Below are 23846 nucleotides of genomic sequence, written 5' to 3' on the forward strand. Positions count from 1 at the left end.
TGATATAGTCTCATTCATTTATTTTTGCTTTTACTTCCCTTGCACTGGGGTCAAATTCATAAAATCCTCTCTGAGACTGAGGTTCATAAGTTTGGTACTATAAGTTTAGTTCATAAGTTTAGTTTTCTTCTATGTATTTCATTGTTTCAGGTCTTATATTTAAGTCTTTGATCCATTTTGTGTTAACATTTGTGTATGGTATTAAATAGCAGTGTAGTTTTATTCTTATGAATGTAGCTTTCCAATTTTCCCAGCACCATTTATTGAAGAGGTTTTCTTTTCTCCATTGTATGTTTTTGGTTCCCTTGTCAAAAATCAGTTGCCCACATACATGTGGGTTTACTTCTGGGTTCTGAGTTCTGTTCCATTGGTCTGTGTGTCTCTTTTTCTTCCAGTACCATATTGTTTTGGTTATTGTAGCTTTGTAGTATAGTTTAATACTATAATTTGTATATTTTTGTAGTATAATTTGTAGTTAGGAAGTGCGATACCTCCCCTAAGTTGCTCTTTTTATAGATGAAATATGGAAGAGGGAAAGAGGAAATGTGGCAAAGCTGGGACCAGGACCCAGTCTTCCTTATGATCCTTCCTCCTGTTTTCTTAATTATGTAATGTCTCATATCACCTGCTTTTTTCATACACATGAAGTATATATGTATATATTCACATATAATATATAAATATATGTTGCAGACATTTTCTTAAAGTAACTTAAACAATTTCCTCCCCTTATGACTTTCATACAGGTTCTCCACATACGATTCTACTTGCCAAATTGCACAAGAGATTGCTGAGAAAATTCAACAACGAAACCAGTATGAAAGAAATGGTGAAAATACAACCAGGGTAAGACCGGGAGAGAATTAGTACTTGAAGTGACTTGTTTGAGCTTTGAGGTCTGAAAACCCTTCTATTTCTGAGGGTGTGTGTGTGTGCGTGTGCAGGGACATGTGTGTACACGCGTGCATGTATGATGGCTTTTATGCGCACGTTTGTTGGATTGACATTATAACCAAACAGTTAAGAGTTACTTGATCACTGAGGCCATTTGAGGCATGGCGTTTCCTTAATTTCTTCTGTTTTACTTACTTTACAAGTTTCTAACAATCGTAGTCTATTCCAGGGCTGGCACTCTTTCCCCCACAGAGTATGTCTTTGCAGGGCCAGAGGCAGTGTCCTCATTTTTCTGAGTTTGCACGCTCGCCAAAAGAATAAGTCTTTTTTACGTGTTCCGTTTAAAAATGTAAAAATTGATTTTCTTTCTTTGTCTTATGCTGTACTTTCTTTTTTTTTGTTTCTGTTTATATTCATTTTTAGGATTTACTTACCTCCACCTCGTTGATTTAATTTTAAATATGTAAAACATTTAAACTGATAAAAAGGCAAATTATATACAAAGGTACACGCAAAGTTTTGTTCCCATGTCACACTTTTTCACCCCTTCTTCACCTCCTTCTTGTAAGTAACCATTTTCATTAATTTCTGGTTTATTCTTCTTGTATTACTTTTTGCAGAAATAAGCATGTATGTGTGTATTTTTCTTCCTTTTAAACAAAATGATTTTTTAATCTTGCTATCTTGCTCTTTAAAAAAATAATATAGAAATCTCTCCATATTAATTCATTGGGACTGTGTAGTGTTCTGGTATGTAGATGTACCGTAGTTCATTTAATCTGTCTTCTAAGGTTGGGCATGTAGATTGTTTCCAGTCTTTGCTGTTCTGAATAATGCTGCAATAAATAGCTTTGTGCTTTTTTCTTTGTATTTGTGCCTAGTGCCTTTTACAGGCGAATTCTCAGAACCAAGGCATACGTGATTTATTTTTTTCCTTATTGCCAGATTTCCTTCCGCAGGGGTTGTCTCTTTGGGCGCCCCTACCAGTGCTGTGTGAGAGCGTCTGTCTGCACAGGCCGGCCAGTGGGGCATTGTCATTCTCAATTGTTGCCAGTCTGATAAGTGAGATAGACTATTTCAGAGTAGTTTTAATTAGGAATTTTCATATTGTGATTCATGTGAAGTGTATGTTTCACATGCTTAAGCATTATTTTTAATATATATATTTTTTTCTGTTAACTCACTTCTTGTCTTTTGTCCATATTTCTCTTGGATTGTTGGTCTTTTAGTCTTCAAGAGCTCGTTATATATTAGCGAGATTAGCTGTTTCTTATGTAGTGTAACTGTTCTCTTTCCTTTGTCATGTGTTTAACTTTGCGTATAGTATCTTTTGTCCTGTGAAAGTTTTGTTTCTTTAAATGAAGTTCACTATCAATCTTTAATTGGTTCTCTATTTTCACTCATAGCTTCTGTATTTGCAGGGTTATAAGGAATTTATCCCTGTTTTCTTCTAGTAAGTGTATGGTTTGATTTTTTTACATTTAGATCTCTGATTCATTTAACCAGTACCATCTTCTTGGGCAATTAGATTATTTCTAATTATAAATGCATTTTCAGTGTGACTGGATTATTGCCCAGACTAGAGTAAATTCCTCAATGTAGGCTTTCTGGATTTAGGTTGTATAAAATTAATTCCAGGGCAGCCTCAGGGGGGATATATATATATATGTGTGTGTGTGTGTATATATATATATATAGATATATATATATGTGTGTGTGTGTGTATATATATATATATACACACACACACACACATACACACATACATAATGAGATTATATTTCTATACCATTTCTGACTATCTTTTAAAAATCTTACCCTGTTAGTTGAAAGTATACAATAGTTCACTAGGCATTTTTTTATTCCTTATGTTACTAAACATCTTTTTGTATATTTTTTGGATGTTTGTATTTCATCCTTTAGGAATTGACTGTATATGTATATGTCCTTAGCCTAATTTATTATTCCTTAACTTTAAAGTGTTCTGCACATATACGTTTACTATATTAAGCCTTGATCTGGCATATTTGGTACAAATATTTTTCTATTAGTTTGGCTTTTGTTTTTGTAAATGACATATTTTAATATGTACTTATTCTTAAATTTTATTTGAAATTATCAGTATTTTTTCCTTTTTCTTTTTATTGTTGTTCAGGTACAATTGTCTCCATTTTCACCTCACCATGCCCCCTGCTCCACTCACCCCGCCTCCCACCCTCGAACCCACCTTCTTTGGCTTTGTCCATGTGTCCTTCATATATGTTCCTTGATGCCCCCTCCCCATCACTCCGTATTATCCTCTGGTTACTGTCACATTGTTCTTTATTTCAATGTCTCTGGTTGTATTTTGCTTGCCTGTTTGTTTCGTTGATTAGTATTTTATTTGTGGTCTTCTCTTACAGAGGAAGGGCAGCTATTGCTTAGAAAGGATTTTCACACCTGAAATGAATATATCTTATATCAACTATAATTGAAAAATTTTTTAAAAATTGGAAAAAGGCCTTTCACACTCAGAGATTATATAAATAATTTTTCTAATTGTCTAAATTTTTTTTGAATTTTTATAAGTGTTTATTTGAGCCAAACTGACAACATATGCCAGAGAGCAAGGTATCAAATGCTCTAGAGAATAAGTTTTCTGGCTTTTTCTATTTATTTGAAATTAAGGAATGGATGTAAGGAAGATTGAAGAAAGCAAGGTGGGAATTGGATTATAGGATAATTAACAAGATTATTTGCTCTCCTGAGGGTTAATACTTGCTTCCAGTGGTATCACTTCTGGTTTTTCAAAAGTGTGTTAACTTAGATGTGCAAAAACAGTGGACAGGGCTTGCTTAACCCCTTTCACAAAAGAAGCAATCGGCCTGGGGCATGACTGCTGACCACGACCTACCTGCCTAGTTAGTAATTTATGATCAGATCATGCTGTGAGGTTACTTTGCACAGAACTGCTTTTTTTCATTCACAGTTTTCCCTTTTGGTCATAAATCAATCTGAAGGGTGCATTGCTGATCAGCCTTTTGGTCACATAGTGTGGTCTCATCTGGTTGACCACTGGGAGTGGGGCAGTGCTGTTACCATGGATCTGAGGGGAGGCCTGATTCTCCCCACAGAAGGAAGGGCACTCCGGTCTCACAGCCTTCAGTGTGAAAAAACACTCTGCATCAGTTTTGTCCTGTGAATTGTCATGGTCCACATTTTGCCTTCTGTCTCACTTTCTGTGTTTGGCATCTTGTATATTTACATAAGCCATGAAAAGAGTATTAACAGTTATATATGTTCAGGTATCAAAAACAGTTGGGTTATATAGAAAAAGCAAAGGGCAGTATTATTATTACTGTGACTTGTATCATTAGCAGACAGGTAAAGACAACCCATTGGTGTCTGAGTTCCATATAAATATTCCGGCCTTGTTGATGTCTTTGGATAGCTGTCTACCTCTGATGTCTACCTTAAGAATTTCTTATGTTTTTATTTTTTTAAACACAAATCTTTATAATATTTGAGTTTTATTTTGGTGTATTACAGACATCTGATTTTTTCTCCATTTGCTAAATTATGAATTACCTCCCCCCCATATGAAATATTCTGTATTTCATTAACTGAAATTATATTTTTTAAAAATTTCTATTTATTTATTTTTAGAGAGAGGGGAAGGGAGGGAGAAAGAAAGGGAGAGAAACATCAGTGTGTGGTTGCCTCTCATGCGTCCCCTACTGGGGACCTGACCTGCAACCCAGGCATGTGCCCTGACTGGGAATTGAACTGGTGACCCTTTGGTTCACAGGCCCACACTCAATCCACTGAGCTACACCAGCCAGGGCTCATTCACTGAGCTCAAATTTTACACAGCTGCGCTGCTTCTGGACCTTCTGTTCTCTTGCAGTAATGAAGTTGTTGGTAACTGCCAGGATCATACTTTTGTAGTTTTTTTTAAATAAAGATTTAATGCCTGATTGTTTAATGCCCCCTTTTTTACACCTATTCATGGATTTTCTATATATTTTTTCATTTTTCCCTCTTTTAGAGTGATTTTTCATAGCTCCATTAAAAAGAATTTTGTGCTATGCCTCAAATTGCCACCTCCTCTTCTATGAAAGACCTTCAAAAGGGATTTTGAATAGATGCGTAGTACATTTATAGATTACATTGGAGAGCATTTACATTTTTACAATGTAAAAATTGAGTGTTTCCTTTTACTCATTCCTTCAGCAGTATATCCTGAAGTTACTATATGCCAGGGACTGTGCTAGATAATTTTTATATTTTGTCAATATTGTTAATGAAATTTAAATAATAATTTAAAAATTTCTCCCCAGGTATAACTGAATTTACAAATGCCTTGATTTTTTTCATTTTATGGATGATTGGCATAGTGAATTTTTTTCTAGTAATCTTTCATTTGATTCTTTTAACTTTTCTAAATCGACTATTAATAATCTGCAAATAATGATAATTTTATCTCCTTTCTATTCCTTATGTATTTCTTTAACTTGTCTTATTGCATTGGTTAGAACTAGACCAAAATTAAATAATATTGCAGTTAAGACAGTATTGTTCCATTCATAATTTTCTTACTTTGTTTTGTTTTTAATTCATTTCCCCCATGCTGTATTAATCATATATTTATTCTGTTTTTAATCATTAACACTATTAGCTTTATTAGATTTTCTAACATCAAACTATTCTTAAATTACTAGAATAAATTCTACTTGGTGATGGCATATTGCGATTTTTAATTTAATTATGAATTTGCTTTGCAGATGTAAAAAGACTTTCACATTTTTAAGCCTTAATGGAGACTGGCCTGTGGTTTCCTTTCCTCCATTATCTCCGTCAGTGCTCGTTACTGGGGTGCGCTAGCCTAAAGTATGAAGTAGGCATTCCTTCTTTTTCTGTCCTTTAGAAAGTTTCTGTTAAATTATGATAATAGACTTTTCCTGATCCTAAAAGTAATCATTTTCTTATAATTATTATGAAATCCCACTACTTAGAGATAACCACCTTGCCATTTTGGTATATTAGGTTCCTGGATTATTTTTCCTTGAGTGGGTGACATTTTGTTTTATGACTTGATTATTTTTTCTTTTAATTGTGATGGATATCCTATGTTAACAAATTTAGATTTTAGTTATAACTTTAATGGCTACATACTCTTTCATCTCTTGAACATGTTTGGTGTTTGGTCTAATTTTGTAGACTCTTTTTAAGCCTGGTGTGTGTGTGTGTGTGTGTGTGTGTGTGTGTGTGTTGCTTTTTTACTTGTTTGTTTAGCTCTTTACTTTTTGAACGAGGAGAAATCCCCTCTCCTTGGTGTTTCCCCATGTGGGTGGATTTTCTATGGCTTCCAGAGGTGTTAGAATAGTTAAGGCTCAACTTTTCTTTCTTGGCTCTTGATATCTTTTTTTTTTCAATCCTCACCCAATAATATATTTTTTATTGACTTTTAGAGAGAGGAAGAGAGAGAGAAAGAAACATCCATGTGAGAGAGAAACATTTATTGGTTACTTCCTGTACGCACCCTGGCCTGGGATCACACCTAGAGCCTAGGCATGTGCCCTGACTGGAAATTGAACCCACAACCCTTTGCTGTACAGGACGATGCTCCAACCAACTGAGCCACCCAGCCAGGGCGGTTGATACCTCTGAGGGTTGCTTCATGTGTGTACCCCTTGGCCAGTTTCTGGTGTTCTGCTGTTCATCTAAGGAGGGAGCCCCTGCTCCCACTGTAGTTGTATAATTGCTACTTTTAACAAAATAGCAAATTATACTTGTGATAATATGTCTTTTTAAATATATCTCTGATTTCATCCATGGCTGACTGTTTAATTTACACGGGCAATTTTATTTTTCATATTTCTAAATTTCTGAGAATCTCTCTCCCCACTCATCCTTCATCTTTTAATGCAGCACTTAGAGTCACAAACAAAAATTTCCTCTGGGTTTGTAGAATGATTGGAAAAAATTCACACAGTCCTGGAAAATGAGTGATGTGTGGGTAACATTCCTTTTGTATACAAAGCACACACTGCTATAAAACCTTCAGATGAGCTTAAGTAAGTACACCAGTGTGTTTAGAGAGCACTGGCGGGGATGGCAGTGGCCCTTGACGTCTTGTCATTTGAAGCAGGGGTGAGTGTGTGGTAGATTTCTCACCCGGGACAATGAAGCCTGGGGAGCAGTTTCCTGCACTTCTTCAAGAGAGACAGGATCAGAGGGTCAGTTCTCAGGAGACAGAATTCAGTAGACAGCAAGGGCAAAGTGACAATTTCCAGTCACTGTCAGTGTTCAGATCTGGAGTGGTTTACCACCTGGTCAGGTTGTAGAGTGACCATTAAGATTCCTTCGACCCTGAGCTTGTCCTTGGGAGGCTGGCTGAGTGTCTCTTCCAGCCCTCGCTTGATTGAATCATAGTACATAAAGCAGTGTTTATGTGATACTTTTAGTAGATTCTCTCCCTCTGGACTAGCATACTTAGGATGTGTTCTTTTCTTTTCAGCTTACGGTGACAATCAGAGCTTTGTTGCAGAATCTGAAGGAAAAGATCGCCCTTTTGAAGGACTTATTGCTAAGAGCTGTGTCAACACATCAGATGTATCCATGTAAACATTTCCACCTCTTTTCTAGAGTGGGAGGAAAAACAGTCGTATTTTAAGAAAGGAAGGAATGTGGACCACCCACATTTTTCCACAGCTTGAGGAAGACCTGGTTTCCAAAATATTGTCTATAATCTTGATTTCTGTTTTGAATGTCTGTTACATGTGTTACAGCGAATATGCTGGCGAAGCAAGATACTGAAGGAATGGACTTATTTGGGTGTAACCTTCACAGTGCAGGGAGCGAATGCTGTCAGCACTGTGTTTACGTGGAGCCCTGCGCTGCCCAGTCTAGACGCCGTGAAGACGGTTAGCCACTGCCCCTGTGGGAAAGCTTCTGTGGCAGTCCTGAGCAGTGCGTCCACTTCTGGAGTTCCCAGAATGTTGGATGATCTATTTCATTTTCTGAGAGCCCAGTACCAGTAGAAACCATACATTTTTTTCCTGTTTATGTAGATTATTGAGATGTAACTTGTTTGCCTTAAGATTCTTCCATGGCGTATAGACACTGCCTCGGGTTTGGGAGTTTGGTGGGGGTGGGGAGGAAGTTGCTTGAAGCAAGTTCTGTCATTAGCTCAGTCTTCCACCAACGCTGTCAAGTATTAAAACATTTTTTTAAAGAAATTCATAATCTGATCAATTTAGCAAAATACATATGCCTTATTAATTAAATGAATCCTTTAAACCTGAATTTATGTGGGTTTGAAAACTGACCTCAAACTTATCACTTCATTTCTTAAAATTGTCAGTAGTTCATACTCAAATCCCAGATTTTAGTATCTCAGGAAACAGTTGTTACTGCCCATTTTAATTTATTTTTTCCTTATCCAAGGACATTTTTTCATTGTTTTCAGGGAGTGAGGAAGGGAGAGAGGGTTTAGAGAGAGGGGACGGGATGGAGAAAGAGAGGGAGAGAAACACTGATGTGAGAAACACTGGTTGCCTCTTGTACACCTGGACTGGGAATCGAACCTGCGACACTTCTGTTTGTGGGACTCCACCCAATCAGCTGAGCCACACTGGCTGAGGCACTACCCACTTTTAAATATGGAGAAATATAGGAATATAGTGTTTTAGATTAAAAAATAGAAAATGTTTTAAAAATTTTTCCCTAAGTGTAATCCCTTATGGCACCAGGGAAGTTGATTTAGATTAGGTGCATGCCCTGGCTAGTGTGGCTCAGTGGATTGAATGCCAGCCTCTGAACCAAAAGGTTGCTGGTTCGGTTCTTAGTCAGGGTGCATGCCTGGGTTGTAGGCCAGGTCCCCAGTTGGGGGTGTGCAAAAGGCAATGATTCGATATTTCTCCCTCTCTTTTCTCCCTCCCTTTCCCTTCTCTAAAAGTAAATAAATAAAATCTTTAAAAAATAGATTAGGTGCATAATTTTCCAAATACTCACTTATTAACCCACTGAGGTTTCAAAAAGCTTAATTTCCATAAGCAAGAGGGACCTTATTTTTAATTGGAATATTCTTGATACATTTAGTTTGTAACTTTACCCTCCATGTGGTATCATTTGTTACTGCAATTAGTCTCTTACAATAGGAGTTTTTATTTTATTAAAATCAACAAGTCTTAATATATAGACCTCAACTAGATTCAGATTGGTACGGCTGTTTTTTCCACTTTTGGTACTAAGTATTAGGAAGTCTGCACATGAGGTCAAAGGTGTGTGAACTCATTTTATTGTTACCTAAACCACATATATTAGAAAGGTAACCTAAGTATTGTTACACAATACAATACTAACAACTATGTATTTGCTAACTTCCATTAAGGTAGCCAATTATTAGTCATCTTACAAAATTAATGTGCTAAACATATAGGGCACAGAAGATACAAATTAAGAACTTTTACTATTCTCTAATAATAATGTCTTGGTAGTTATTAATTATAGAGAGTACTAAGCATTCCATAGTAGTAATTGACTTTGTTCTTCTACGTGTTTGCCGCCTGACCATCTTGTGAAATCTCATAGACTTTGGTGTTGCCGTGATCTCCGAATTGCTTAATTGAACACTAAGCATTTAAAAATAACAAACAGAATTATTAAATACATTATGAAAATATTTAAGGACATTGATGTGGATAACTTAGAATTTCCTAGGAGAAATCAAAAACTCAACGGGAATATAATAGCTTTCTTTAAAATCCTATGTATTTTTTCAAACTCTTGTGTCTATTTCTGCTGGAATGGAACCCAGTACTAAGGATGGAATTCAGATAATCCACCTCATGGGGGCGCTCCAAACCTTTATATTTTCAGGGAGACTAGTTTTTTGGTTTTTGTTTTTTGACAGGATGGAAAGGATGGTTTCTGTGTAATGAAGGCCTCTTTTTAATTTTCTTTCCCCCATCCACCTTGCCTCCCCTGACCTTCCTCTTCCCAGATATTTTAAACAATTCTATGGCAGTTACCCCCAGATTTCAGATCTGTCAGAGAGCAATTTGTCAGTCCTGATAACCTCCCATTGTTAGCTTGTTTGGGTGGTTCCTTCCCTTCCTTACAGAAACAGTATTGAGGCTTAGGTCAGACTTTGCGCCCCGAGTCACTGATGGAGCGGGAGAGAGAAGCCAGTCTTCCAGCAGAGGAGTTTCTACACAGAGGAGAGGAATCTTTGAGATCTTAAGTAACTTGCCCTGGACCCCACAGCTGGGAAATGGAAGGCCAAGGTCCAAGTGCAGGGCTGTCTGGCCGCCAAGGCAGTGGTTTAAAAGCTGAATTCTACTTTAGTAGAAATAACACAGTCAACTGTCACCTGGCACGTCTTCAGCTAGAATTCCCTGCTAATTGGCGTGCTGTTGTAGTGCCCAGAGAAACCCTGTTTGCAGAGCAGACCCTCGCCGCCCTCCTTAATCATCGCCAAGATTAAACAGTGTTCACTGGGGTTTATTAGGTATACTTTATGATGCTGTAATTCTTAGAAACTTTTTTGTCCATAAATCGCCAATGGAGTGACTTTTTAATCCTTTTTTTGAGGCATAATTAATGTTGGGTGACCTTTTCAATGTGAATATTTGAATGCCACATTTCCTTACTGTGTCGGGTAGTTGAGAGTTTATGGCACTTTGCTGAGTAAATTTATGCCCTTCTGCATCCGTGAAGCTTTCCAAAGAACACTAGGAGTTGCTAGAAAGATAAGTACCATGAAAATACCTTCCAAACAATTAAATTCATGGAGTTTAGGCACAAGATGTTACTGCTCTTTCCTGAAAAAAGTACTTTTCTCCTGGCAAGAATACATGTGAAATTAAAATGAAGGCTCTGTGCTTTTGAAATGGTTAGTTTGCAATTCATAAACCAGACTCCTGCAGCCAGAGAGTTTAAAATTGCTGAAGAACATGAACTCTATTCCCAGGGCTTCTCTGAGATGGGAACAATGATTGCCTCACCGGTTGGGAAAAGGTGTGTGCTGCGGGAGGCTGTGTGTGAAATTTCAGGTGCTATTACTCGTAGGATTGGCTTTTTGTGAAGCTTGGGTATTCACAGGCACGATCTTTGCTGCTTTAAAGAGAATTTTAAAATGTCTTTACAAAGGGATTCAGTATCAAAATATATTTTGGTGTCTTGGGAGAAGTTCTGTAGAATAATTTAAAAACATCTATGAATAACTTTTCTCCACGTTTTATTCTTTTGAGGAAACAAAGGTAGATAGAGAGTTAGATGCAGCGACCTCGTTCTAACACACTCGAATATAGGGAGGTGTGGAGAAGCTAACGGAATAGACTTCGGTGATAGCCCCTCACGGCTCCGATGGACGTGAAGTGGTTCGCAGACCCTGCACCGGTCCGTGACAGTTTGCACTGGAGCCTCGTATTGTGAGGAAAATAAAGACAAGATCATGTTTATGTCAGCAGATTTTTTGATTTATAGTTCGTTACATGGTTCTTCCTAATTTTTATGTTAAAATCTCCTTGTTTTTTTTACCACAAGAGTAAAAACAGTTTTGTCTGTTGTGGTTTTTTGAATATCCATGCATGGCAAAATATGTACTCGGGAACTTTATATAGGCCTCCCTTCTTCCCCAGTCTGTTTGGAAAGGTTCTGCTCCATGGAATCCAAGAGTCGGGGCACCGTTGGTGTAGTAGGAACAACCCTGGCTTTGGAACCAGGCAGAACTGAGGTGGAAGCTGCTTCGCCACCTCCTCAGGGCCAAAGGACGATTCAGTCTTCCTTGACCTTGCTTTCATTCTACAGGGTAGGAGTAATTATACTCTACGAGGCTGTTGTGAAAGTTGAAGAAAATGCATTTAAAGCACCTCACAGGACTAGTCCCGCATATGGTGGGTGCTCAATAAAAGATGAAATCAATACTTTCTGGGTAACCTTGGATAAGTTGCTGAATCGCTTCATGCCTTGTTTTACTTGTCTCTGAAAAAAAGGGATAACTGAAGTATACCTGGTTTATCGGCTTGTGAGGATTAAATTATATGCATAGAAGGTGCTTTGCATAAAATAAGCCCTCTTTGAGAATCAGCTGCTACTTGTTATTTCATGATTGCAAAAGTTACAGCTACCATTGAGAGTTTACACATGGTCCGTCCTTATAGGGTTTATCACGTCAGGAGGTTAGATCATAGCACATAGATAGTGACAGTATTAAAATAGTACTTGCAAAATGTGATCAGCGCTTTGAGGGAGGCCTCTGCACGACAGATATTCAGTAGAGATTGTTTTTTTTAAAAAAAAAATCTGAAATGCTTTGTGAGCCAGAAAAATCTGGTCTCTAGGGGCCTAAGCTGTCCTCTGCAGTTCTGTTATGGCACCGGGAAGTGTTTATCTGCAAACTCTTCCTTCTCCAGAGCAATTAATTTACGAGTAAGGCTTGCTTAAATTCTTAAGCTTTCTACAGGATAGAGAAAATGCAGGAGCTGCAGTGGGGTGAGGCATCCCGTGGGTCCACACCATGTTCAGTGCACCTCATCCTAGGTTGGGTGTGCCCTCCAGGTTATGCAGAGAAGCTGGGCTTCACAACGTTGGTAGTAGGTATTGATAATATGAAATCACGATCTGCTCTCAGTGACAACCTTCTGTCTCCTCCAGACTGATGAAAGTGTACGATGGTACTTAGAGCTTCCTTTTCCTCTTCTGTGTGTTCGCTGACCTTCTTTGGTTATGCATCTTGGTGGTGGGAGAGGAGACCCCTGCACCGGCCACTGCCTGTGTGCCCTATTTTCTCATCCTTCCTTACCCTGTCGCCATGCCCCCGACTGCCCTGAGTATCCATACGAGCAGCAGGATCGTTGCCTAGGTTATTCTTCAGCCTCATGTTAACAACAACCCCTCCCGCCATTCTCCTTATGCTCTCTCTTCTCTGAAGAGATTAAAAATAAAGAGGCATAATGTTCCCAGTGGAGCATTGATTAATTTTCCCAGATTTACAGGAAGTTTGTGGGAATATACTTTTTAAAAAATATGGATCTTAGGAAAGGAAAGGGAGAGAGATGTCAATTTGGTGTTCCACTTCCTTATGCATTCATTGGTTGATTATTGCATGTGCCTGGATGGGGGCGGGCGGGGGGGATCAAACCTGCAACCTTGGTGTATCAGGACGATGCTCTAACCAACAGAGCTACCTGGCCAAGGCAGGGATATTCTGAATTAGTATTACCAGTGTTATTATTTTTAACAGTATGCTAAGGAGTGGCAAAATTAAAGGAGCAGTGCAGGGAACTTCAGGTTGGAGAGGCCCTGGAACGTGTTGGTGGTCAAGCCCCGCACGACCTGGTGGGGAAGCCATGACCTTGTGCAGAAAGAGCTGGGCTAGCCCCTCACTGCGTGACCAGCCAGGGGACTCAGGCACGCTGGGCGCCAGTTGCCTGGTCAGGAGAACAAGAGTATTGGGTTAGCGGGTCTCTAAGGTCTCTTCCAGCATTACCTGTCTGTGATTGTGTGCTTCAGTTACTAATCTACCAAACACAATCACCAAGTTTTACTGCTCTTGAAACTGATGTTCTCCAATTAAGTTTGTCCATTCATAACTAGTTTAAATCTGTAATTGTCTGCTAAATTTTAAAAGTTGTCTTTATTGTTTTTATTATTAGAAGTACTTTCTTCCTACACAGTTGTTTTTGTTAGTTTTTTACCAATGCCTCTGCTCCCTTTTCCTCATCCCCATCCTGTTCCACCTCATTGTTCATAGTTAACAATGCTGATGGTTGGTACCTGTCATCCTAGGCTTTTCTAGGCATGAACAAATATGCGTGTGTGTGTATGTGCATATACATAATACACACAAAGACCTTTTGACCATAAAGGTGTTATACTCTGCATATGGTTTTGAAATGTGTTTTTATTAATTAGCATGACAGAATCAAACAATACAAACGTCAATAAAAAAATAAGTCTCCCTCACACTCTGAATTCCTAGCTCCCCTTTTTAGAGACAGTTGTTTGCATATCCTTCCAGAGATTTTCTGTGTATATACAAACATATAGATGGCTATCTGATTTCTTTTTTTTTAATGCAGTGGGAATGTACTATTTGCTATTTAGCTCTTTGCTGCGGCTACTGCTTTTTTGAATATTTATATTTTGGTTTAACACTGCATTTTGCAAATTATTCCATATCAAATAATTCACGTAAGCACGTGGTGAGTGCTCAGAAATGTTACCTATCATTATCATCAGTACATGAGAAGCTTCCCTGGTATTTTGGGGGCCACAAAACATTCCATTGTGTAGATGTGCTAGTTCCTTATTGAGCTTTCGGATATCTCCAGTATTTAGCTATTATGAATAATGCTGCAGTGAACATCTTTCTTCCTGAGTCTCTATAGATGTGTGAATATGTTTGCAGGAGATATGCCTGTTGAAAGAATGTGCCATTTAAATTTGGTTAGATATTTGGAAGGCAATCTGGCAATTGGTTGAACCTGTTTACATTCCTGCCAAGAACATCTGAGAGAGCCTCATTCCTGGGCTCCTTCCAGAACTCCCTCGCCAGCAGCTCCCTACCCGATAGGTGAGATCGATGTATCATTTCAGTTTGCATTTCTTTTACTAATGCAAAGCTGAGTGTTTTTCCTTTGATTAGCGTTATTAGCGTTTTTTTTCTGTGCTCTGTTACTTCTTTTGCCTTTCCAAATTTGTCACTATTAACTTGTAACTTGTAATTTTTTGCAGATATTTAAATTTTTTATAAAGCCAGTTTTATCTTTACCTTCATGCCTGTAGGTTTTCAATTTAGAAAGATTTTCACTACTCCAAGATTATTAAAAAGTTCTTCTATGTCTTCTAAGAATACTCTTGTAATTTATTTTTATAGTTAAATCCTGAGCCAATTAAATCTGTGTTTAATTGTAATATTGGATTATAGTTGAGCTTATGTTTGCTTGGGTAGTTGGATGCTGAAAACCACAGGTTGCCAGAGTAGGTTGAGCATAGTATTGTGATATAATTAATAGTTTCCACAATTTAAAATTCCCATTTTGTCCTGTATAATTCATGTTATGGCTTCTGTCATTTTTGGTTTTGCTTTTTGAGGAACTTCTTTTAGAAGAAAGGTCTCTGCTTTACTGACAATTTACCACTAATCAGAAGCACATCAATATTTATTGTTGATGTTGCATTGATTGAAAGACTAATGTTTGGCCCTTTTATTAATGCAGAAGAAGTACTTAAGCCCACTGTTTCTTAGTTTGTGTTGTTGCTGCATGGTTTCCATGGTGGGGAGCGCAGTGACCACCGTTGGGGAGGAGTCGGAAAAGCAGTGGTAATAATTTCACTCAGAAAAGCATGGCATTCTGCAATGCTGAGAGAATTCATTTATTACTATTATTTTTTAATATCTAAAGCCACCAGTACTACTTAGCGACATTGGTTTGGGAGGCTTATGATTTTTCTAACAACTCTTTATTATTGGGGACTTTTTTTTACAGGTTTATTTACTATTTCACTAGTTGGCCAGCTCTTTATATTCAAAATTAGCAAGAAAAGCTATATATTCACAGGACCGCAGTTTTTCCACCCAGGGAATAGTCATGCTGCTACTTGTTTCTGCCAGTTCCTTAGGATTTGCGGGGGCCTAAATTTGATGATTGCCAACTCTCTTTTAGAAAGAAAAGTGTCAAAAAAAAAAAAAAAGAAAAGAAAGTAAGAAAAGTGTCTATAAATCCAAAGCAGCAGTCTCACTAATGTCTTACTAGAACTAGGCAGTGTGGCCGAGGTCACTTTGAATCACCAGTGTTTTAGTGCTAATAAAGCAAAGGCCATTCAGTAAAAAGGTAAAAGGAAGATAAAACCCAGCATGTTGATGTGGCTTATTTTTGTGCCTGTTTTTTTGTCTTGTGTCAGACATGTCCTTTCAAAGTGTTCGTTAGCTTTCTTCACATGTTCTCTTTGAGGCAGAAGTTTTCTCCATCAACATTTCCTTAGTTTTGTTTTATATTTTTAATTTTTTTAAAATGTTATATATATTTATTTTTTGAGAGAGGGGAAGGGAGGGAGAAAGAGAGGGAGAGAAACACCCATGTGCGAGGGGAACATCGATCAGTTGCCTCTCACACACCCCCAACTTGGGACCTGGCCCACAACTCAGTCATGTGCCCTGACTGGGAATCGAACCGGTGATCTTTCAGTTTGCAGGACAATGCCTAACTCACTGAGCCACACCAGCCAGGGTTTATTTGTTTTGTTTTTTAAAACACATAGACACACACACACACACACACACACATGCTCAGCCTAGAACTCATAGTTTGCTTCAAGAAACCTAGTATATAAAACTTGAGATTTAATCCTGGTTTAGTTTTTTTAACCATAATTTATGAATTGTGCTGGAAAAGGTGTTAGAGTTTATCTTGCATAACATACAAACACAGCAGAAATAACTGGTTTAAGATCATAGGTAGTGGTCAAAATAGGACTAATAGGCTTTGGTTTCCTAGTCTGGTAGATTGACACATTAAAATATGATTATCTCTTTGCATTTCTCTTTAGATCATGCAATGTATTTAAATAATAAAATGATCATAACAACTGTTAGAGCGAATCTGTTGCATAAAGTAGCACTTTACAAAGTATATTCCAGGTGTCAATAGGTGTTAGCATGGAAGAAAGAGGGCAATATAGATGCTTTTTTTTTGTTTTTTCTTTTTTTTTTTTTAACACTGTTTAGCACATTGATGTGTAGGAAAACAGTCTTGGCCATTGACAGCTAAAGCTCAAAATCTAAGGACTCAGAGTCATACTGTCCTCCCGTATGGGAATAATCATTACAGTGTTGGTCACCAGGACGAAAGTCATGTTTACCTGCTGTATTTCTCACAAAGGAATTTGTGGGTGGCTCCATGTCAGGGTGTGCAGTCCCCTGCCATGGTTCTGTCCAAGTCCTTTCCTCGAAGGTCAGAGCGAGAGAAGAAGGGCGGTGGTTCAGGTCTCTTCTGGATGGGGTTGATCAGAGTCTGAGGCAGTCACAACTGTCTTGAAGGGCTCACTTAATAACGTGACAGGTAAAATGAGCTAATTCACCCACTGTTGGACCTTAACAAGATGTCTGCAGAACCCAGCTTGAAGGGGACCGAAGACAGAGCCTATTGGATGATCTTGTAACTCGAGAGAGACTACTTCTGGCATCCTTTAAGAACGAGGGTGCAGAGCCAGATCTCATCAGGTATGATGTTTTCATTTACAGGGATTTCATGGTGGGAGACGGTTTATTTGCAGAGAGTACAGCTGTTTCCTGAATGACTTCCTTCCTTTAATCAGTAAAATATATTCTGTTCATTTATAGTGCTTCCCTGTCATATCTATTCCATTTAGTTTTCATTAATTTTTTAGGTTTAGTAAACTGGGTGTGTTTGGCTGAGTCCCGTCTCAGAGGAAGGGTATTTAGATAGAGTACCAGCGAAGTCAGAAAATTTCTTTTGTATTCCTTGGTTGAGCTTTCCACTACGTTAGCTGCCTTTTAAACTCCTGAAGTCACATACTTACCTGGGAAAATGGTTTGTTTTCTTTTCAATTGGCACCTTCAAAAAATGTGTCTTCGTAAGATTTAGGCTGTGGCTCATGGAGGCCGGAGTGCAGTGGTTGGATTCTTTTCCCTGTTCTCTGCCAGTGAGTGATTCCCACTCTGGAGGTGGCAGCCGCCCTGCACCCAGCTCTGCTGGAAGACCCAGAGGAGTGGTCCAGCTTTCCAAGGTTGAGGTTAATGAACCGTAAATTGTTACATCTTTAGAATTGGCCTCCCCCCTGCTTCCAGAACTCTGTTCATTCCAGACTCCCTCTCTCCCTCGTCCCGTCCCCACCAAGGATGAGGCTGTCTTTGCGGAGAGGCAGCTTGCTCCTGTTAGTTCCTAGTTAGGAATAATGACTTCCCATGGGCAGTGGGTTTGACCCTTGGCCACACACTACCAGGCCCTGCCTCAAACAATTAAGTTAGAGTGGGCGTGGGGCATAGGGGGTCTGGGGTGATTCTGCAGCTGGGATAGCAGACCACTGCCCTGGGGCAAGCTGAAGAGGAGGAGCTCCCTCTTGGTCCTGGTCTTCTCAGGAACATGTGACCCAAGGATTTTAGAAAGAGGTTATGAAATACAGGAAGCTAGGTGAACTCGTTAAGTCCTTTCTGTGGGGAAACACCAAGGAGCCAGTGAGGGAGGAGTTGTGTCCTGGGCAAGGTGTTTAAACAACAGAAGCCTGCAGTGGGCCTGCCGATTCATCGTGGGGCCCGATATTTCTCTGGCGGTCTCTGGTCCCTCGGGTACAGGGACCACAGTGAAGTAAGCGGATGGCACTGATCCGCAGTTGGAAAAATTGAACAGGTGACCAAGGGGATGCAAGCTGAAAAGAGAGTACCAGCTGTCAAGAACGGTCTTTACATTGAAGGAAGAGGTCGTTTTAGTCCAGAAATTAAAGGCTTAGTCAGCTGGGGGTCAGGGGGGGGCAGGTTTCATGGGGGCGTAGGGACCATGTAGAGAGGTGATGGTCAGAGGGGGAGAAACCATTTAAACCCTTTGTAGTGTTTGTAGTGGTGAAGGTGGACTTCTGATGAGCAGTGACAGTTACCATTTGATAAGAGTCTACGATATCAGGCCTTGCTTACTGCTCTTCATGTGTCATTTGATGATGTTGAATGAGCCAACTTATGCATTGTCTTTGTGCTTTTGGTGTGGTTTTCGCCCCCTCTTGCATCTCACCCCTTCTTTTTTTCTGTCACCTCCCCTTCTCTCCTGTGGGAATCTTGGCATCCTTGCTATTATTTCAAGTGCGGCCTGCATATGAGTAGTGTCAAGGTCACCTGGGAGCGTGTCAGAAATGCAGAATCTCAGACTCGCCCCCCAAGCCCTACTGAACCTGCTCGGGTGATTTGAATGCACCGTACATACAGTTTGAGAAATACAGCTTTGTATTGTTTGTTCTTAATTGTGGCATTTTGCCTTAGAATCACTCAAGAAGCAGATAAAAAATAAGAAAAGAAGGCAAGAAAGAGAAAAGAAGAAATAACAAGAGTCTGGACCATATACTTGCAGAGCCTGACTTAGGCATCTGGTGAGAGGCCCGGGGAGCAGCAATGCTGGGGACACCCCTCAGGTGATGGTGACAGGCGGCAGGTTTGAACCTTTGCTTCCTGGTGTGGTGAGAGTGCATGGCTGTGCCTGCTGTTTGTTTTCTGTGCACCAGGCACTGTGCTGGGCTCTCTGAGGGCCTTCTCCTGGGAGATCTTTATAACATCCCCATTTTACCAGAGAAAAATGGAGGAGTCAAGTAACGCGCACAAACTTCTAAAGCCAGTCCATCTTAGAGTTTGGATTTCCTGTAGATCTGTGTGTCTTCAGATGTGACCCCCACTGCGGCCCCCACCGCTGGACCATACTAGCTGGACCAGCATGAGAAGGACTCAGCTCTGTTGCTTACTAGTTACTCAGTCATCTGGGCTTGAAAATCAGTGACCTTAAAATGTTGTCTGTGTTCTGCCTCTTTTCCTTGTTTGGAACAGAGGAGGTGATTGTTGTGTGAAGGGCTTTGTAAGCTCTAAAACCTTTACAAACATCAGATGTTATTGCTGTACATTGCACACTGTTCGGGTAGGAGGGGGCCCCAGGGGTTCATGCTGCCTCCTTTGTTTCCAGGAGACCTCCTGTCCTTCCTGTCCCACCCTCTGAGTGCTCAAGAGGGACCTGGCCTCCCTGGCCAGTCTTGTTCCATGTTCTGCACGTGGTCCTCTGCCCTCTCATTCACCCCTTCCAAATCTTGTGTCCCCTTTCCTCAGTGCGCAGCTTGCTGCTTGTTCTGTCAGTAAGCCGTCACACATTCATTCTCACAACGGAATCCACGCGGGCAGTGACTTATCTTCTGGTGGTGCTCTAGCTGAAGGCTCCTTGGCCCAAAGTAAATTAATTGGTGGGAGAAGTTTAGGGAATGTGGCAGGCTGGTGGCAGAGGTGTTTGGGATGGAGGCCTATGGAAACGTCTACAGTCCTGCCACTAGGCCTGCCCCCAGCCCTGTGTTTCAGGCTGGCGTACATTGTGGGCCTGCACAGTTGGGGTGGCATGGGGACAAGATCTGGACAAGGAGAAGCAATGATCCAATGTCCTGAGGGATGGAGGTAATTCGGGAAACTACCTGGGCTTTTCTACGAGCTCCGATATGAAACTGAGGGAAGCATATGTATCGTCGCATCTTTTCTGTTCAGGAGCAGAAGTCCAGAGTAGTTGAGAATAAGCTTCCAGAAGAATGCTGTTTAAAAGTAGGTAAGCACTGGAGAGTACAAGCGACTGCTGAGGAGTGATGGAGAAGGTGAAAAAGGGCCTAACGGACAGTGATGGTGTATTCCAGGTCACATGGAGTCTGGCCAAGAGCAAGAAACTCATGTGAAAGTTACATACTAATCGCCATGAAGAAAGTAAATTATTGCAGGTAAAAAAAAGGAGAGACAGTGTAGGTGACGTGGAAGGTGAATTATTTGGTGAATCCGTATTGGACTAGGATTTGTTTAGATCCACTGTACCTACCTAACAGGAATAGGTCTACATATACCTGCCTGTATTAGTTTGATAGGGCTGCTGTAGCAAAGTGTACCACAGACTTGGTGGCTTAAACAACAGAAATGAATTTCCTCACAGTTCTGGAGTTCATGTGAGTCTAGAAGTCCAGGATCAAGGTGTCAGCAGCAGGGTCGGTTCCTTCTGAGGTCCGTGACGCAAGGATCTGTCCTAGGCCTCTCTCCTTGGCTTGTAGATGTCTCCCTGTCTTCACATGGTCATTTCTGTGTGAGTCTGTGTCAATTTCCTCTTCTTACAAAGATACCAGTCATATGAATTAAGGCTCATTCTAATGACCTCATTTTAACTTAATGACCTCTTTAAAGAACCTGTCTCCAGATACTGTTATATTCTGAGGTCTTAGGGGTTAGAACTTGAGCAAATGAATTTTTGTAGGGACACAGTTCAGCCCGTAACTGTCCAGAAAGTTCAGATTCTGTAGACATTCCAGCAGAATCTGATTAATAAGAAAATGTGTACTAGATAAAATCATTCTCAAATACTATGTAGAAAAAGCCTCAGGAATCTGTTCATGGGCTACGAAATGGACACCCAGATAGCCCTGACCCAGCTAGTCAGGGAGGGTCGCGCCATTGGAGACTTGGTGGGTCAAACGGCCTAAGTGTGGACGAGTGAGTGAGTGAAGGTTCAAGTTAGAGTAGATTGCTAGAAGTAGATTAGATTTGAGCTCAGAGTTCCTGGTCTTTAATTTTACCCACCTGCCTATGTCAGAGTGTTGTTATTGCCTTAAAAAAAAAAAAAGAACCCAAACTCCCCATTCGAGTCCTCCTCTTCATTCCCAGTTTCTTATACCTTAATAATTCTTCTGCCTGGACCAAGCCTTCTGAGGATCTGAGTTCAGTCATAGCCGTGACCAGTTTCTGCTAACAGGTTCACCCTGCCCTCCTGCCTCCCGATTGTCAGGTGGCCTAATCACTTCTGACACCAGCTGTCAGGGACCTTTCAGCTCTGTCTTTGGAGAAATGCCATTCCTCTCTCTGCCGGTCGGTTTGTCTGGTCTCTTCAATGACTCACAGAGATTTCCTCAGTCCTCCTCACAGTCAGTTACTAGTTCTGGGTTCCTCCCACATTTTTGTTTGCTTTTGTAATTCCTGATACAATGTGGGTTGCCTTGTCACTGGGGGATGGGGTGGTGGCAGCTCTTTCCTTTAGGTCATGACCTGCAGAAACACATTGGCTAGAAGGCCTCATCCGAACTTCAAAATGCTGTAGATGTGCTCCCTATGGCACATTTGCCGTTCGTGCTAGAGTATCACCACAACACCTGTGCTGCTGGAGAACTGGGGTTCATCTGCTAATCAGAACTTCAGGGCCCCGTAATAAGCGGCAGCATTCCCGCAAGATCAGGGTGCCTGACCAGGAGGGACTCCTTTGGAACCCGCTGATTCTCTCTGCCCTCTGGGAGCTCCGCCCTCTTCCTCTCCTTCCTGTCCCCTTTGCGCACTCCTCCCCCTCTCTCACTCATGCTAGTCCTCTGCCTCCTCTCTTTTTCTTCCCCATCCCTCATTCCCTGGGGTCCTTCTGCCCCTCCCTTTCCGGCTCTTTGCTCCTTCTCCTCATATGTTGCCCCATTAAGGAGGGAAAAATATTGTCAGACTTCAGTCTGGACTAGCATTTCCCTTATACAGACATTAATATGGCCATCACAGAATTGAATGTATAGCTGTCATGTGACAGAATCTTAGCTTCACCTTACGGATTACTGATCATTGTTCTAAAGCAGAAAGCCTTGACGTGAGACTTTGGTCTAAATAAGCAATGGGTGACTAATCTGGGGCATTTGGAAACTTGTTAAAGAAGTCTCTGTGTAACAATCTTTCTTAGAAGATAAGCCGTGACTTATAAAGCAATGACACAGCTTCTGCTTGAAAACCCTATTGCCCTTTATATTTAGGGGCATTGCTAAGTCTCACGATTAGTTAAATCTTTGTCTGTAAAGAGAAAAAAATCATTGCACACTCCACTGCTCTGCGATCAGCGCAAAGACTGTGTGATTGACTCGGCGGTAGGGGGTGGCTAATTGGTTAGCCTTTCATCTTCACACCACCAACTGTATTGAGGATTATTCGGGGCAGGAAGGTATTTAGCGGTGAGGATGGTAATTATCTGTCAGGAATGGATACTAACAAGCAGACCAATGGCTAAAATCAAAAGAATAGAAGATGATAATGTAAACATTTCATTTAAATTTAATTTCAGATACTTTTTCTTTGAGCTGCCAAAAAAATGATACTTCCAATTTATATTTCATATCACTGTATTGGGAGCCAAAGTAGACAAAAGAAAAATTTACACTAAATATTACCTCAAAAGTACTGTCCCTGCCCCATTTTAAATCATTGAATGTTTTATTGCAATTTAAAGTTTTGGTTATAGGAAGCACAATTTGTATCTAATAGGACTGAGATTTCCTAAAGAATCATTGACTTATACTTCATGTTGCTTAAAGTTATTAACACATGATCAGCCTACTCTTCTAGAAGTAGGAAATTGCTAAGGAATGTACATACACCTGCATCATTAGCCTGCTCATGTGAGACAATGCAGAAGCCATAAAAATTTATCTTATGTCCCAGAAATACACCAACTTCCTAGTTTTCTGATGTGTAAAGGAGGTGCTGAAATCAGGAAAGCTTTGCTTTTCTCTCTATTTCAGTGAGCGCAAGGATAGTTGAACCAAGGCGGTATTAAGTATAGTCAAGATTATTAAAAATCTCTAATTTAATAAAATAGTTAAAGAAGCAAAAATGTTGCTGTAAATAGGACCCTGCTTTCATTAAGTAGATATTTATTGAGTGTCCACTATGGGCCAAGCAATAGTACCAGATATGTGGTAGCAAAAAACCCCAACACAATAAGAAACACATAGTTTGTGCATTTGAACTATGTGTTCAGTGAGAGAGACAGACATGAATTAAAGAGTCATACAAATAAGTAAGTTCAGCAGAAAAGTGCTGTATATTTTGCTTTGAGAGAATATCAGCGAGGAGCTAATTTACTTAGAGACCAAAGCTTAGCACAGTGCTTGATAATATTTGCTCAGTGAAAAAAAAATCTGCGTTGTTTTCTGTATCATTCATAGACACCTAGCACAGAGTTGGTATGTCCTAGGTACTCAGTAGATGTTGGTCAATTGAAAGGTTGACTAAGGATGTAATAGGTGGGGGCTTTGATAATAAAACAAACCTGGGACTCTCAGGAGTTTATCCCGTGACAGCTTTCTTTTGCTTGCCTTTTGCAAAGTCCAGTAGTGCTCAGGGCAGCAGCCTTTAAGACGGGACTTGGGGATTTAGGTTGTTTTCATCTTTCGGCTGTGCTGTCTTGATACACGGCCTCCATGTTCACTATGACAGA

The 23846-nt window shown here is 40.1% G+C and overlaps 1 protein-coding gene across 2 annotated transcripts in view; it reads left to right on the forward strand.

The window, feature by feature from the left end:
* STX8 (syntaxin 8) overlaps window positions 1-23846 on the forward strand; it is a 253724-nt gene that overhangs the window by 12699 nt on the left and 217179 nt on the right. For both annotated transcript variants that reach the window (XM_024564833.3, XM_024564832.4), the window contains exons 2-4: window positions 747-846; window positions 7394-7488; window positions 16994-17104. In XM_024564833.3, coding sequence (XP_024420601.3) covers window positions 747-846; window positions 7394-7488; window positions 16994-17104 — 306 coding nt within the window. The remainder of the gene's footprint in view (window positions 1-746; window positions 847-7393; window positions 7489-16993; window positions 17105-23846) is intronic.

The sequence above is a fragment of the Desmodus rotundus genome, chromosome 9 (assembly GCF_022682495.2).
Source record: "Desmodus rotundus isolate HL8 chromosome 9, HLdesRot8A.1, whole genome shotgun sequence".
Taxonomy (NCBI): domain Eukaryota; kingdom Metazoa; phylum Chordata; class Mammalia; order Chiroptera; family Phyllostomidae; genus Desmodus; species Desmodus rotundus.